Consider the following 17436-nt stretch of genomic DNA (forward strand, 5'->3'; position numbering starts at 1 on the left):
CAGCTCCAGTGGGCCCAGGGGAAAGTTCCTGCCTGCTGTCACTCTATTCAACTCCCTCTTGCATCACACTGCTCTATTGATCTCTTGGGTCCATCCACTTGTGTGTGTGTGTGTGTGTGTGTGTGTGCGCGTGTGTGCGTGCGTGCGTGCGTGCGTGTCCTGTATTCATCAGGCTAATAAAGGTCAGTTCATCTCTCATTTGTCTCCAAGACCTGTCACTCTCAAAACTGGACACACAAGATGAATACAAACCCCTGCTTCATCATTTATCCTTCTTCTCTTCAAGTAGCGCCAAAATGAATGAGTCCAGCAAACCCTTTCTGCTGTTGTGCGTCTTCATTAACGCTGTGTTTTCCTCTTCCCAGGGACTTTGCATATGTGGCGAGGGATAAAAACACCAGGATCCTGAAATGTCATGTGTTCCGCTGTGACACACCAGCCAAAGCCATCGCCACCAGCCTGCATGAGATCTGCTCCCGGGTGAGTTGTTCACACTCGACGAGGATTTGGACACGAGGCCAAGTCTGGATTTGGCAAACAGACTTGGATGAAGCTCCGACATGCTGGAAGAACATTTCCCCTCCTAACTAAACGAAAAAGGCTCGGGGACAAGAAAACGTAGTGCCGATGGACTTTCTCACAGTTTATTTTACAAATTAACCCCTTTGAAAACCTCATTTGTGCAACAAAAACATAATTTAACAACATTTACTCAGATGCATTCATGCCTATCGAGTTCACTTAACATTTCATTCTTTCGACTCCAAGCAGTTACTGCTGGTTTCTTTTGCTCCTGTCACATTTTTACTCACGGTTGGCTCATTTTTTAATGCAAATAAAATCTTACATCTTTATGAAAACAGCACAACCATGGCTAGAAGTACAGAAAACTCCAAAATGTGTAGCATGACAAAATCACAAAAAAATATACATACTCTGCCGTTAAAAGATTTGGAGTCACTTAGAAATGTCCTAATTTTTGAAAGAAAAAGATGACATTAAATGGATCAGAAATACAGTCTAGACATTTTTAATGTGGTAGATGACTATTCTAACTGGAAACTTCTGATTTTTAATGGAATATCTACATAGAGGTACAGAGGAACATTTCCAGCAACCATCACTCCTGTGTTCTAATGCTACATTGTGTTAGCTAATGGTGTTGAAAGGCTAATTGATGACTAGAAAACTCTTGTGCAATTATGCTAGCACATGAATAAAAGTGAGAGTTTTCATGGAAAATTGCCTGGGTGACCCCAAACTTTTGAATGGTAGTGTACCTAATAATGACTAATGACTTGATTACTTCTTTTGCAAAAATTGGATAACCTTGAATCAACATGTGCAACGCTTTTCCAGGTGTCCACAGATGTTACCTACACTAGAAGAAAATGGTTCTACATGCCATACATGTTTTTCTACTTCAATTTATAATTTGTTTTAATACTTGCCACCTATTCACTGCCTGTAGTTCTGTCTAGCTCAGCTGACAAGTCCCTGACTACTTTATAAATTCAGTTGATTGTAAGCAAATCACTCATGGCTTCCCAGTAGGCTGATGAACATCCATCCATCCATCCATCCATCCATCCATCCATCCATCATCTGTACACCGTGTAATCCTCATTAGGTTCACAGGGGGCTGGAGTCTATCCCAGCTGGCTTATGGTGAAGGTAGGAGACACCCTGGACAGGTAACAGTCTATCACAGGGCTACATAATCATACTCACATTCACACCTACGGACAATGTAGAGTTGCCAAATAACCTCAGCATGTTTTTGGACTGTGGGAGAAAGCCAGAGAACCTGGAGAAAACCCACACATGGACAGGGAGAACATGAAAACTCCATGCAGAAAGATCCCAGGCCAGGATGCGAACCCCTGAGCCACTGTGGAGCCTAGCATGATGAACATAAAAGTTACGTTTTTTTTTTTTGTTTGTTTTTTTTTTTTGTACAAAATCCAGTTCAAGAAAGCTTTATTTTTGTCAATTTTGAAATGAAATATGTAGAATAAAATTATTTTGATTAAATATCCCCATTTTTAGCTTAGATTTGCTAACAATGGGGACATTTCTCAGCGGAACGGCATGTCTCAGATGAATAATTCAAGGAATGTTGGAAAATTTAGCAATTCTTTTTGTTTTTACATTTTCTCGCTCTGATAAATGGTGCAATTTTGGTGATTTTTAAATATCTAAAAAAGGCAATATTCCCTTCAAACTCACCACAGGGATTTGGTGTCCAGAGAGTTAAGATGACCAGCCTCTAGACTATTTGTATTGCATAATCGTATTTACCATCCCATTGTCTGGGCACACATTTTTGTCTTTGCACAAAGCACCTGCAGAAATTCCAAAAATGCGATTAAACTTATGCAAATGTGTTTTTCTCCCTAGCACAGCTGTCAAAGAGCTTTCTCTACACTGCATGTCCAGTCTCTGTGGACTACAGATGAATTCAAACAGGCCCTGGAAGAACAGTATTTAAACCATGTTTTTATTGTGTCTGCTTTGAATTAATGGACTTTCCTTTTGTCCCAATAAAACACATTTATAGCCTTAGAACTTTAATTCAGCGGTGGAAAGGGTCTTTAAATGGTTTCTTCTCTTATACTGACTCATAATTTAGCACTGAGATCAACTCCTAGTAGAATTGAAAAAGTTTTTTAATGGTTTAACTGCTTGTGGCTAAAAGGTTTTGTAGATTGAAAAAATGGAGTTGAAGACATTTGTCCTTCACATTAATACCGAGCATCCCACCTTTTACACCAAGAAATACATTTTACTGTTGAACATCAAGTCTGTTGAATTCAGACTTGACACACAGAAAAAGGATAAATGGGAAAAGGTGAAGAACTGGTCACAGCAGGGGGATGCTGAGATGCAGATTCGCTGTGACACACTTTCTGATTACGGATATACAATTCATGTGTGGTGTTTCGAGGCATATGTGCGTATTCGTGACAGGGATGGATGAATGATTTTGCCTGTTTCCACCTCTCTGGTTCTGTTTGCAGTGTGTGTTTTCTCACTGTGAGTAGCACTGCAGGTAAAAGCTTTTACCCAGCTTTGGAAACAGGAGTGTGACCTGGTTAATTTGTATAGTGTGTGTGTGTGTGTGTGTGTGTGTGTGTGTGTGTGTGTTCTCCCCAGGTGAAATGGGTAGACAGCATGACAGTATCAGGGGTGAAGCTGCTCGAGGTTTTCCTGAGCTCCTTTGTGTTGACGCTTTCATCACCCCCCCCCTCCTCATCCTCTTGCACTTTCACACATTTTTCGTTTTTGTCTCTTCGCTCTCCTCCCCTGCGTCTCTGCCGTGATACACCAATTCTGCTTTGTTTTTACATGCCATTTCCTCATACTTCTATATCTCCCTTTGCTCATCCCGCTCTCCCTCTTTCTCTCTCTTCTCCAGATAATGACAGAGCGAAAGAATGCCAAAGCGATGGCAGGAGGCTCTCTCCAGGACAGGATGCAGGCTGGACTTGATCTCCCTTTACAAGGTAGGCTTCATACATACAGTAACCCTCTCAGTGTGTCTGTCAACGTGAGAATGTGGGTGTGAATGCGACAAGTGTCAAGCATCAATAAAAGCCTGGCAGTTGTCACTTCTGAGGCACTCTGGATGCAGTCAAAGTGGGCGTACGGAGGAGCAGAAAGTCTCAAAAAATACCTCCGCATTCATCATCATCCTACCTCTCCTAATGCATCAAGTCAGAATAGAGCATAAAGGCAGATTTATAATAAGTAATTTTGGGAGGGGGTCATTAAAATCCATTCGTGTTTTCCCCACATTTATCACTTTGATATTTAGTTTTGGCCTTAAAGCTGCCCCGTGGAGCTTTCTGGTAAACAAATCTGTGTTTACTTTCAGTGCTGCTCACCAAAAAGGCTTTGAATGTGTCCTTGAAGTCTGAAAGATGCAATAACTTCCTTATAAAACATTTACAGGGCATTTTTTTGAATATTTTAAAACCTGCATTTTTTACATCCATATCTACTGCAGTCTTCTTACTCACCCTCGGCCCACTGCTACACTTTGTTGTGCTTTACCACTGCCAGCTTTGAATGAGTGGAATAGTGTGAAACCTGAAAGATGTCAGATTCACAGGCAAGATGTGGAGGGAGATTTTTGATTTGCCAGACAGGTGGGAAAAGCAGACAGCCAAGAGATGTTGGTGGCAACAAGACACACGTTCTTGTACTTTAAAGAGAGGAGGTGTTAAAGTAGCTTAAAAATATGCAGTGTTCATACAAGTAGCTGTTTTGAGAAAAAGGCTCGGTGCAAATTTTTGACTGTTTCATTTATTCATAAATGTGATTACAAAAAAAACCCAAAACAGCATTCCTGTCATCACTCACCATTTTGTCTCCCATTGGTTGTCACTGTGTCAAAGAGAAATTGGCTGTGCTGTGCTGGTTCATTTATATACACACACAGTGATTGAACAAGATGCACCAACGACCAGGCAGACTGACAACAAGCCAGCCTGCTGCTGACAGCACATCAAATCAAACAGCTTCAGTGACTGTCTCTGCTTAAAATAATAATACTGGCACTAAATTTTCAAACATAAGAAGCAGGAAGTGCAGAAGATTGCTAATGGTAACTTCCCTGCATGGATTTCTTTCCAGTTGGGAGAATAAAAACAGAATTTTGACTGCGAATAATACTGTTGTTAGCTTGTAAAAACTCAGCTAAAAACACTTCAGGACCAAAATACCATAATATATCAGAATACCTTAACATTGTTCATCACTTGGCTTGTTTAAACTCTCCAAACCCACGGACTGTTTCTATGAGTCTTTTGCTCACTGTGGGCTCATTTTTTTAATGCAGTATAAAGTCCTGAACGTCTATTGAAACAACCATGACTAGAATTAGAGAAAACATCTATGCAGTATAGCAAAGTTTTAATCCTATAAATAAAAAAAAAGGAAAAATGTGAAATCAATATGTAAAATATTTTTCTAAGTTCCCACAGGTGCTATCAAAACGGTAAAGTAATGGTGGCTCTGTGTACTGTAGATAAGTTATTGGTGACATTTTTTGATTGTTTCCATACATGTCCTCTACCTGGTCTGCACAACCTGCAGTTCATTCAAAAACATTTAGAACTTTTGTCAAGTGACTGTTGCTCACATCTGACTCACTAGTAGTGTCACAGTCATGCTGAAAAATGCAGAATATTTAGTTTTCTCCAGAGTGTAGTTGCAGCAAACCTTTCATGTTTGGCAAATTTTTAAGTCAGACCCATAGAATTAAAAGATTTTGAGGAAATGTGATGTTTTTTTTCTGGCTGAATGCTACATCGCAGATGAGTAGTTCAAGGACTGTCAGAAAATTAAGAATCTGACCATTGTCTCTGTTTGCACAGTATGTGACTCTGATAAATGTTGTAAGTTTGGCAATTTACACACTTTTCAAACTTGCTGGTGGGTGGGTATTGGCGTTTAACGTTACATCTCCATAATAATTGCGACGGCCAATTTTAAGTGTTTGTTGAATTCTCCCCAGCAGAGTTCCCCACACCAAAGACAGAGCTGGTTCAGAAATTTCAGGTGCTCTACCTTGGAATGCTACCTGTGGCCAGACCAATAGGTGGGTGTGACACACACGCACGCACGCACGCACGCACACACACACACACACACACGTACAAATTAAAAAGATGCAAAGTACATAGCCAGTGTTGATGCCAATCTTATGTGAATTAAGCTTTAATTTGTGTGTTTGTTTCTACCATCCTCTATTCAGGTATGGATATACTGAATGGAGCTATAGACAGTCTAATCGGTTCTTCCAACAGAGAGGACTGGACTCCTGTGGCCCTCAACGTGGCAGATGCTACGGTCACCATCAGCAAAGACAAGGTCAGACGCACATCTGCTGTCGCCAAACTAATATCCCCAACTTAACCTGGTTGTCTTTCTGCTGTTCCTTTAAGCCTTCTACAGAAAAGCAAAATACAAAAGCCAAACATTTTCTTAAAACTGAGAGCCACAATTTTCTATGCATTCATGCACTCCTTGACAGTGGAACATAATTGATAAATGGAAACGCATCCAAAGGCCAATGGAGCTCGTCTTCTCAGCCTGTTTGTGCAGCTACTGTACAAACTGTCTGCAAAATCCATTTCACTGCTAAAAGCCCTGTAGTGACCGAGTGATTAGTGTCTCCTTGTTTGGTTTGTTTCCCTCAGGTGAGTGCAGAAGCCTGCGTCATTAGCGATCACAAAATATTGAAGTTTATCTGCTGTTGACATTTTAGTGGTTAATTTAAACAGTGTTCAACTACAAAATAATGAAAAAACATCAGTTGCACTTCAGATTGAACAGATTTTATTGATATTGTTAACCATAATGGTAGCAAACTGCTGACCTGAGTAATGAGAGTGAAATATGCTCACAGACAGCAACTGTACTCTTGTTAACTCTGCATATAAAGTTAATGTTCAACCATGCATGTGACATAAAAATTCTTTTAAAAAGTTTTTCATTTAAATAAGTTATGGATTTCAGCTTCAACACCAAGGTACTAAAAATGCAGCTGCCTCAGTGGAACCGTTTATTAGGAGGCTGCAGTTTTACTGGGCAGCTCCCCTGTATGAATGCATGTAACTATTACAATAAAGTGCAGAAAAATGTAAGGCAATTGTACTTTCTGTCAGTAATGAGTTCTTGTGGTGTCTTTGACTTTTCAAACAGTTAAATACCTGAAGCTGACAGATGTGCTCAACATGTTTGTGAATTTTTTTTATTGCTTTCACTCCCCAATGTCTCTGCGCAGGATGAAGAGGAAGTGCTGGTGGAGTGTCGTGTTCGTTTTCTGTCTTTCATGGGCGTTGGGCGTGATGTGCACACGTTCGCCTTCATCATGGATGCTGGCAGCCATCGCTTTGACTGTCACGTCTTCTGGTGTGACCCCAATGCAGGGAACGTATCTGAGGCCGTACAGGCAGCTTGTATGGTGAGTCACGGCAGCCGTCTGGTAGAAAGCTGAGAATACAACTCAAATTCTCTGAACCAACTCTGTGACGATTAGCGTATGTTTGTCTGTCTATTAGCAACATTACTCAAAAGCGGATTTGGATGAAAGTTCCAGAGAAGGTCAGAAATTACACAAGGAACAACTGATTGCATTTTGGCAGTGATGTGGCTTATAGTCTAGATCCACAGATTTGTTAATGATTTCAGCCATCAGAAATGATACAACAACTGTGCAGCCTTGGCAGAGAACAACGCTCTTTGAGTGCTTTTCTAGTTTTTCCTGTTTTTACTATTTCTTGCTATGAATAACTTTCGATGATTTAAAAAAAAAAAAGAGGCTTTAAAAATGCTTGATCAGGCTCATGCTTGCACATGAACTGCAAAAGTCCCCAGAACATTCAAAGCAAAGACCTAAGCTAACAAATGACTTCATATGCTTAGCCCTTTTAAAGCCGGTTGGTCTCATGAAAAGTGTTTGTTCAACACCAGCTGAATTTAAGCTACTAAAATATAAAATGCTTGCATGTTGCAAAGTGCAAATTCTGACACCAAGGTCATCCCAGTACAGACAGGCAGATTTCTCTCTCTCAAAGTGAATGCCCTTGCCAGTAGTTGAGTTTGGGTTTGAGTGTTCAACAATTGAGAGATTTGTGTTTTACTGTCCCATCCATATGCTCTGTTCTGGCTGCAGTGGGACCCTCTGTCAAAGCACTAAAACATTCATTTAAATCGAGAGAGCCAGTGAAAGTTAAAATACGGAGCGTGTTCAGCATCAGTTGTCTCTGAAAGAGGATGTCCTTGCTAAGTTATGTCGTATAGATTTTCTGTTTAAATGTTAAATGTTGTAGATTACATGCAGCCTTGATTACAGTTCTGCTCAAAACTTTTCAGCAACGATTTAACAATCATTGGGCTAAAACTATAACACCTTTGCACTGTTTTTATTTTATCATTATAATGTCAGTAATCACAACCCAGAGTGATGTCTACAGTGTTTCTGCTATAGTGCTGCCCATTAGTGGAGGTTACGCACCTTCCTCTGCACCTCTCTGTGGTGTGATTTACAGGATTAGTCAAGCGCTGGCTGAGCTATTGATCACATATCAGAACTTTGGATATATGGACACACACACACACTAAAACTGATTCACGGTGACACGAATCATCAGTCATTACTATTGATCCCAGCTAGCAGTGTGCACCGGTCCAGCTTCCTTCTCACACTGACACACAGACACACACATAAAAGCCTACACACATACGCCCACACCAGCACCACAGCCGTACACTCAGCAGCAGTAACTCCGTTATTTACAGTATTCCCCTGTCCTGCCTCTCTCTGTTTCAGCTGCGGTATCAGAAGTGTCTGGTGGCTCGCCCCCCCTCCCAGAAGGCGTGCGGCTCGTCGCCCCCCGGTGACTCGGTGTCGCGTCGGGTCTCAACCAGCGTGAAGCGCGGCGTCCTGTCTCTCATCGACACCCTCAAACAGAAGAGGCCCGTCACCGAGTTGCCGCAGTAACCACCACGGCAAACCGCTCGCCGGCTCTCTACCACAGCCCCCAGTCACCATGGTAACTCCTCACATTGCTGCCAAAAAGCCCGCCGCCACCACAGTCACCATGGAAACACAGCAAACCCCAGGGTTTGGGGAACTCGTCACAATTCCTTTGCTTTTTTTGGGAGCAAATTGGAATTTCACCTCAAGAGGTTATCGGCTCTTGAGCAGCAATTCAAGTCTGTCTCCTCAAAATAACTGAGACGAATAAAGACTCTGAACAGCCATGAGAAACTCCTGAATGATGGTCATGAAGGTGGTCGTGTACATATAAGTAACCACATCCCCTCCCCCGGCACAAAGGAGCGAGGAGATGAGAGCAAAAATGGAAGAAGCAGGATGCTCCTTCAAGCACAACACGTGTGAAGAGCGAGCTCATGGCTGCTGAAAGGCTGATCTCTCCGTGCTCTTAGTGCATTTGTGTCTGCGCTTGTGCTGCCAGCATGACCTTCCACACCCGGACACGCTCCCCACCACTCACCTGGTTGTCTTGTTAGTCTGTAGTGGCTTTTCCCCCCACCTCTGGCCCTCTTTCTCATCATCCTCAGTAGACTGTGACAGTAAACCGATGAAAGGAAGCAGTGGTGAAAGCCGTCAAGTCTGATTGTCACGTTATCAGTAAGCAATGAATAGAAGATAGAAGGAAGCTGCTGCAGACTGAAGAGAGAGATCTGCTTGTCAGTCTACACCCTCTAACCCGTTCAGCTGACCCTGCATGAACTTTTTATCTAAATGTGAACCATTCTATACAATATCAGTACACTGCTGCTGCTTTTAGAGACTAAAGGGGAGAGAAATCAGAAGCCAAATTGATTGTTTATCTTGTCTTATAAGTTCTTTTTTTTTTGTTTCTCGTCAGTTGCGCAAGAATCAGCAAGAACAAGTGGTGACCTTCCACCCGAATCATCCTCCATATACTTACGGTTTACGTTTTTTTATTCTTCTGTTGTCCCTCGGAAAAATGACAGACGATAGCCATAATGGAGGCAGAGAGATGGGGATGGACAGTTTTGACCCTCTCTCCTCTGCTCGCCTGCTCTCTGGTAGCCAGCAATAGACTGCTGCTCCAAACAGGAGTTGAAGGCAAGCTGCTGCCGCTGCTCTTTGATACACATGCTGGAGGAAATTTGACTGATTATTCCTTTAAATTTCACCTCAGTACCGGTCATCAGAGACTTCATGTCCAGTAATTAAAGGAGATCGGTGACATATTTTTAAAAAAGTTGAAGGAAGAGAAAGAAGACTGGAGGAATGTGTTTTTATACCTGGTTATGGTTGTGATCATTTTATTTTCCACAGCTGAGATCTTAACTGCGGAGATGAAAGAGACGGAATGATTTCATCTTCAGCTTTGGCTGTTTTTGAGAGAAAAAGCCAACAAGAGAGACATGTTGACTCAAACTAACAGGACTTTCCTGGGCTGCTATCTATCTGTCTCCAGGGTTCTGTTCACTTGAATGCGCCTTGTCTGTTTTCTTACTTTACTTTTATCATCAGTGTCACGAATCACTGGCTTTCGGTCTGTTTTGTGTGGAGTTTCTCATGCAGATCTTAAATCCACCCTGCTAGCTCCTTATTATCACATATCTGACAAGCGTGGATGTATGGTAATAACTAATGAAGTCTTTCATTTCACCTGAAATCATAAACGCATTTCCCCGTCTGATCGCAGCCTGTCCAGCTTTCCACGTGTTGAAACGGTGTGTACATGGTTGCAGAAAAACTAGCTCACTAGCTTAGTGATAGCGAACTGTGTTTTATAGGCCTCACATACAAGCTTTGTTCTCGAAAACGTTACTGACCAGAGGTAAAGCTAACATCAGCACTTCTGTCCTGTCCTTCATGATAGCCGATTGTTACTGTTGTCAGTCACGTTAGTTAAAGGCTGTCTGGAAAAGCCTTTTCTGTAGCTTTAAAAATGAAAACATATACTGCTTGAAAATAAGAACAGTAAAGCATAAATGTAACTTTCTAGTCCAAGGAGCCTCAGCTGTATGTTAATTAAGCAGCCTGACACAGTCTGATTGCACATTCTTCTTTGTTGTACATAAGTATTTACTGAGACAACCAGACTCTACACAGCAATACAAGAACACAGTTTCCTTATTTTCATGAGTTCTTAGGATCATTCACTCGTAACGGTGCTTACTTTTTGTCTTTTAGCATGATACCGTTTATGTCGACACCAAGTGCATATTCAAGACTGCTTTTACGAGAGTCGTTGACCTTTTTTTTTTAAAAAAAAAAAAAAAAAAAAAAGTCTCACTTTTATTGACAGAAATAGTGGAGAAGAAACTGGAAATAGGGAGAAGAGAGAGATGCAGATTAACATGCAGCAGTTGGAATTGAACCGCTCAAAGGAATCAGTGTTATTGTGGCACCGTGACCACTTGGTCATCAGGTCGCTCCACAAGAATCCAGTTTATCCCTCTGAACTCCAAGCATTTTCTGCTCCTGTTAGATTTTCATTAACTGTGGGCTCATTTTTCACTCCAGTATAAAGTCTTGAACCTCTACGGAAACAGCAACCATCGCTAGAAGTAGAGAGAAGTCAAAAATGTTATCAGTAACAAAGTTAGAACGCCATACGTCATAAAATAAGCAATACATTTCTTTATTTACTTTACAAAATGGAATAAACTGGAAACAATATGTACAAGTGCCCACAGGTGTTACCAATACTGGAAAAAAAGTTGACTACATACTATTGATATTTTACTGCTTGTGCTTTTAATTTGTTTTAAAAGTCCCTGAATTCTTGTGATGTCTTTGTAGGTTCCACCTGAATCATTAAAGACTCGACAGTTGCATCAACAAGTGCAGAATTTTTAATTTTGTACAGAATCTGGTTACTGCAAGCAGTTTAGTTTGGGCAAATTTTGAAATGAGACTCGTAGAACGAAGTGATTTTGATGTAATGTCACAATTTTAAGCTTAGATTTGGTTTAATAATTGAATGCTATATCACAAATAAGTAGTTTGAGGGCCATCAGAAAAGTCACAATCTACTGTTTTCCTCTGATAAATGGTGTAACATTTTTAAAGACAAGATGCTTTTTAAATCCACCAGCAGGCTTTGGGGTTCAGAGGGATAAGAGACAGAGAATTTATTTAACTTCGCTTGCAAGCTGATGAAATCTGGCTACCTAAACTCAAGGTAGTGGGTTAGCATGAGTAGCTTTTTTTGTTTGCTTTGGTGTGGAAAAAATAGAAGTAAATTGCACATTTCAAGTGATACATCAGCCACTTTTACAACTGTAAATGTACCATGTGAGGAAGGAAAGCTTGACAGGCGACGCAAATTAAGGGGATGTTTTGCTGAACGAAAACAAAGTGTTAGAAACCTCGTTGCATCTTGCTTGTTGATTTGGTGAAATCCACTTTAAAGGAACTAGTTTTGTAATGGAGATTGTGATGAGAAAATTCCTCCACGTCACCTTCTTCTTTTGTCACAGGGATGTTGAAATGTGAATGAGACAACAGATTCTGTGTGTATATAAAAACCCATTTAATGTAACATCTGGCATTAATCATTTTTATAAGCTATCTTTTCTCTTTTTTTTTGTTGAATGTCTTTAGTTTTCTCTTATTTTCTTGTAATGAAATGCCTTTTTTGAAAACTCACCAAATGGCCAAAGTGTAAAATACTGATATACGTCGTTGTAGATAAGAAAAATACGAGAGCAAATGATGAAAACAGTAGAGGCGATCGGAAATTTTCACAGTCGTCAATTAAGTTGATACTGAATTTAACTGAGCAATTATCTATGCATTCTTTTGATCTGGAGAAATGGAAAGTCATGAAAAGCCTTGCATGCCCTTGGATGGTTGAAAGAAAGACTGTATGTATTGAACAGAAATATTTTTTATTTTATTTATTCTATTTTATAAAGGTATATACTGATTTTATTATTTGGGGGCAAGTAAAGTCTCTTGACTCTGTGTCATTGTCTTGGTCCCCGGTTAAACTCACAACGCTACAACAAGCTCCGCTTTGCAGAAAAAACAGCAGATAAAGGAATATATCTTCACCTTGTACAGTGCACTGAGAGCTGGGAGTCCACTGCTGTCTGAGGCATGAAAAAGAAGAGGAGGAGGAGGAAGATGGGAGCAGCAGTCGACTCCCGGTGCCTCTGTCAAGCTCACACATAAACAACAACAAACACACACACTCCATTTCCCATAGATGGATGTGTTGGCTTCCGTTTGCTGCTCACTGATTTGTACACTTTATCAATGTAACCAATTGTGAGAATAAACGGCATTATAAAACTCACCAGCTGGTCTCCATGTGTCTGTATTTGGCTGCAGCTGCCTACTATTCCATTACTTATTCATCTCTTTTCATCATTTAGTCTGGCGGGTTTTGAAATGAGTTTGATGACTTGTTTTAATTCTGTTTTCATCAACATTTATTATGTTATGTGTCGATCGCCGTTGGTTTGTCTGTTAGCAACATTACTCAAAAACACAAGAAAGCCTTGGTTTGTTTCGAGGGTTGACAAGTTGACAATATTTAGAATCACTGATTTAGACTCTGATTTCTCTTTAAGGAGAAAACCTGCTGAGGCACAGATGGCGTTTCCAACTCAACTAGTGTGTTTTTGTGAACTTAAATAACGTAGTTACTGTTGATGTTATGCAGTAGCCTGACGTCTTACGTGTCAAATAAAGGATAATTACTCCGCCAACATTACTCAGAAATGGACTTAAGGATTTAGATGAAATTTTCAGGGAAGGTCAGAAATGACACAAGGACCAACTGATTAGATTTTGGCAGTGATTCGGATTTGTTAAAGATTTCTGTATCATTGTGAGATAGCGGCAGCGACAGCTTCAGCTTGCTTTTGTTGAATAAAAGATGGCATACAAACTGACATTATTTCCTATTTTTTGGACCCTTTATTTAGTGGCAAATCTTAATTGCTCTTCCCTATAATTGTACCACTAAACTGATACCATATAACCAAATTAGTAACTCAAACTCTTTCCTATTACAATATATACTTTTAGTATCACGAGGGAAGATTTAAATGAAATGTTTATTTGAGATTTTAAAAGAGTAAAAAGCTCTCTGCTAATTGGACCATTTTCTGCTATTCCACGCAACAACAAATGCTCAAAACCACTCTAGCCTTGCCTTTAATAATATATGTACAGTTCCTTATTGTGCTAAAATTTCAATAATTTAATATATAACCAAAATACATATTCAATTTTTTTTCTTAAATCTCATCTTTATGAGTTGCCATCTTATGATGTAAACTCAGATTCAAATACAAGTTAGATTTTGATGTTGAGCAGATTAAAAAAGCAAAAACACTGTACTAGCTTCTCTGAAAACTATGTAAATACAATAATTTTTTAATAATTTAGATACATTTGCATGTCTTTAACTTCATGATCACACCGACTGTAGCATCAGTATATTCCAGCAATTTAAACAACACAGCATCAGTGAGTCTGTGTTATTATAATCCATTCTATTATAGATTATAATCCAGGCAGAGACACTGAGGACGAGGATGCAGACATGTTGGACGTCCTGGACAACAGCTGGGACGCTGAACTTCCACTTTTGCTGCGTTGAGAACTTGAGGACGGCGATGAAATTGGCGGCAAAACAAAATCTGCCGCCTGTTTGATCGCCTCTGTTTCTGGTCTGACCGCCTTCTTTGCTGGTTTGGTTGAATCCACTTCTGTTTTTGCTGCTCTTTCTGGCTGAGTGTTTTGTCTCTTGGAGGCGGTGTGAGGAGTAGCTGGATCTCGACTAGCAGACGACGGATGTTTTCCTGCTGGAGGGGGAGAGCTGAGGACAGTCTGCTGTGATTTAATTGCCGGAGTGACACTCAGCTTGTGTGCCAGAGCTGTGATCGGAGACAAGTGGTTGGAGGGTTTTGCAGAGGAGATTAAAGTCAGGGTGAGACGAGGTATTCGTCTTGGTTTGCTTTTCGTCTGACGCCTCTTGAAGTGTGATTGGTTTTCTCTTCTCTTTGTTGTCTTCTTCTTGTGGCTTTTAGGTTTTGAGGCTGTTGGGGGCTTCTTGGTCTGTTTCGGATGCCGTTTTACCGTTTGCTTGCGCCTCCTCTTCTTTTCACCCTTATCTTCCTCTTTATTTCCAACTTTTTCTCCATGTTCCTTGATATCCTTGAACTCTTCCCCACCTTTCCCCTCTTCGTCTTCTGAAGGTTCGACTGCATCCTCTCCGTTCACGAGCTCCCCTCCGGCCTCTTCACCAGAGGGGGAAGAAGGTTTGCTGGTAGCTGAAGCTGCTCGATTCTTCTTGCCTTTCCCCTTTTTACCGGTTTTTGATTGTTCAGGAATTATTCCACCCAGGAGGCCTTTAGCTGCTGCCCTCGCCAGCACATCCTGGACTGTTTCCACCTTCGTGGGATCGGCCTGAAAGATCAAGGGCGGTTTCTGAGATTTGATGTGAAGATACAGCACATTAAAACTACATGTCTCGAGGGTGACATAGCAGCGAGGAGATCCACACAACAAAACACAATGCAGTAGAAATGAGCTAGAGCCATAAAGTAAACGTAGAGGAAGGGGAGGGGAGTCTGCAGGGGTTGATGGTTTTTACATCCCAACACTGCAACAAATATGGGAGGTAATTTAAAAGGCGCCATGAAGGTTACTGTCCCCAGCTACTTATCTTTTCCCATCTCTCCTTATGTGAGAAATACAACAAGACCGTCAACCTAAACGATCATATCAGTCCTTCATCTGAAATGACCCGTAAAAGCTTTTGACTTTAGGTTCATGTTGCACCAACATTTTTATTATTACATTTGTTTTTTTCATCAGGTTTAGAGGCATAATTACTGAAAACAGATCAATAGAGCAGAAGTCAATGGATCAATGAATTAATTAGAATTCACCCTCTGGGGACCACAAATATAGCACATGGCACAATATAATAGCTCTTGAGATGATTCCAATGGTGGACCAACCATCCTGAATCACAGCTGGCAGGTTATTTACCTAAAATAAATGAAGCATGTTCAGTAACATGAGTGAGATCAATTCAAGGCTGACACACTTTGCAGTTAGCAGTTGCTCTAATTATACGTATCTTACACTCAATGAGGAAAAGAGTGTTTTCAGAAAAAAATCCCCTTAAATCTCCTCAGACCTCATTGTCCTTCTCCTGTCCGTCTGTCTGAATCTTCTATTTGTCTTCTCTCATGAAAGCTGACTGATATTAAACACTGCTTAAAGTGCTGCAAATGCATTTTCTGATTCACTCCAGACAGTTAAATCCATCTTTACATTTTTCTCCCTTTGACAGCATTATATTCCTCGAGTCATTTGTAAGACTCACAACTTTAAATGCGCTGCCAAAATGAGAGTTTGCAGTAAAATGTGAAAGACTGCAGCCTGACAGGCCATAACGATGACGACCAGTCTGATGTGTTTAACAGATGAAATTCTTCATTTTTTTGTTGTTTTTTGGGCAGATGGATCATTTTTCTGGTGGAAGTGTCTGCTTCCAGACTAATGCACGACTCTAGTGACAGCAAGGTCATTGGTCCTCTTGATTTTTACGAGAACTAATTTTCCGGAACCTATTAATGGTTCCAAGATGATGTTTATTTGTGACTTTCCCTGGAACGTCCCCCTTTAGGTTGGCAGTTGTGCTTTTGGTATTTGGTTTTATGTTGTTCACAAAATGACCCCTTAACTTTTTCTCATTATCATGTGGTCAGAAATTGAATCAGTTCAGTACTTTGGTGCTTTATAGTGACTTTACAATGATCAAACACAACATTATGACCACTGACAGGTGACATGAATAACACTGATTATTTTGTTATAATGTTATGTTCTGCTGGGAAACCTTGAGTCCTGACATTCATGTGGATGTTTGACATGTACCACCCACCTAAGCATTGCAGCTAAAACAACCTCTCACCCAACATGGCAACAGTAGTCCTTGATGCCAGTTGCCACCCTCAGCAGGACAATGCACCCCGACACACCACAGAGCTAAGATGTTCACCCGGGTTCCACACTCCCCAGATCCAGGTCTTATCGAGCATCTGTGGGATGTACCAGGATAAGCCTGATCTAGGTAGGACCCACCCTGCAACCCACAGAATTCACTGCCACCATCTCCCCACAGGTCCTGTGTCCATGCCCCACTGGGTCAGAGGAGTTTTAGCAGCATAAATGGGACCAACACATTATTAGGCAGGTGGTCATAATGTTATGCCTGATCGGTGTATGTTTCATGCAGATTTTTAAGTCTAAAGCACCTCTGTGCTCAAATGCAGCCTAAAAGAGTGACATTCTCAGCTCTTAATCTTATTTATTTCTCTATTTCATCAACATTTTCTTGCTCTGAGTTGTTTGCAAACCTCACATTTCTAATTAAGCTTCTACATTTTTGTGATGAAATGGTGGAGACTACAGGATACTCGCTGGAGGAATGGAGCAATATGTGGATGCATAGCCCCTAAGTATGAATATTTCTCAAAGAAAACTTTCAAAGATTCACTGTAACTCTTATCTCTCCACATCTCTCCAGGTGCTACACGTCTCTTTAAAATCCCTTTAAATGCCCTCCAGCGCAGTTTGACTTGTCGTGTATCTGGGCAGCGGTGAATCGTATCAGTGTAACAGAATCTGCAGCCGCAGCTCTGATGTGATTTGACTCACAGTGAGAGTGAATGTCGATCCAATTAGACAAGATCATTAGATTTTAAATTACTGCACCGAGCTGGACAGGGCAGCCAGATCTGTGCCACTGTGTACCGGTTTGTGTCAGACAGATACAGCAACAATAAAAAATTCTAAACCAGCAAAATATTCTAGTGACGCTCATAAAATTTAATTAAAACATATTAACTGCAGCCTTGATAAACAGTCAAGCAAAGTTGAAT

At 40.8% G+C, this 17436-nt stretch overlaps 2 protein-coding genes across 8 annotated transcripts in view; one reads left to right on the top strand and one right to left on the bottom strand.

Moving 5' to 3' along the window:
• The window catches only part of apbb2b (amyloid beta (A4) precursor protein-binding, family B, member 2b), a 55538-nt gene extending 42714 nt beyond the window's left edge, over positions 1-12824 (top strand). For 6 of the 7 annotated variants that reach the window (XM_023265679.3, XM_055010348.1, XM_055010346.1 and 3 more), the window contains 6 exons: positions 366-480; positions 3419-3506; positions 5522-5605; positions 5762-5877; positions 6794-6973; positions 8342-12824. In XM_023265679.3, coding sequence (XP_023121447.2) covers positions 366-480; positions 3419-3506; positions 5522-5605; positions 5762-5877; positions 6794-6973; positions 8342-8512 — 754 coding nt within the window. In that variant the 3' untranslated portion in view covers positions 8513-12824. The remainder of the gene's footprint in view (positions 1-365; positions 481-3418; positions 3507-5521; positions 5606-5761; positions 5878-6793; positions 6974-8341) is intronic. The other variant, XM_055010349.1, reaches the window with a different exon arrangement.
• LOC111565569 (putative methyltransferase NSUN7) overlaps positions 12033-17436 on the bottom strand; it is a 33878-nt gene continuing 28474 nt past the window's right edge. Inside the window, exon 13 of the mRNA XM_035946167.2 lies at positions 12033-14947. Coding sequence (XP_035802060.2) covers positions 14042-14947 — 906 coding nt within the window. The 3' untranslated portion in view covers positions 12033-14041. The remainder of the gene's footprint in view (positions 14948-17436) is intronic.

Source organism: Amphiprion ocellaris, chromosome 4, assembly GCF_022539595.1.
Source record: "Amphiprion ocellaris isolate individual 3 ecotype Okinawa chromosome 4, ASM2253959v1, whole genome shotgun sequence".
In the NCBI taxonomy this organism is placed as follows: domain Eukaryota; kingdom Metazoa; phylum Chordata; class Actinopteri; family Pomacentridae; genus Amphiprion; species Amphiprion ocellaris.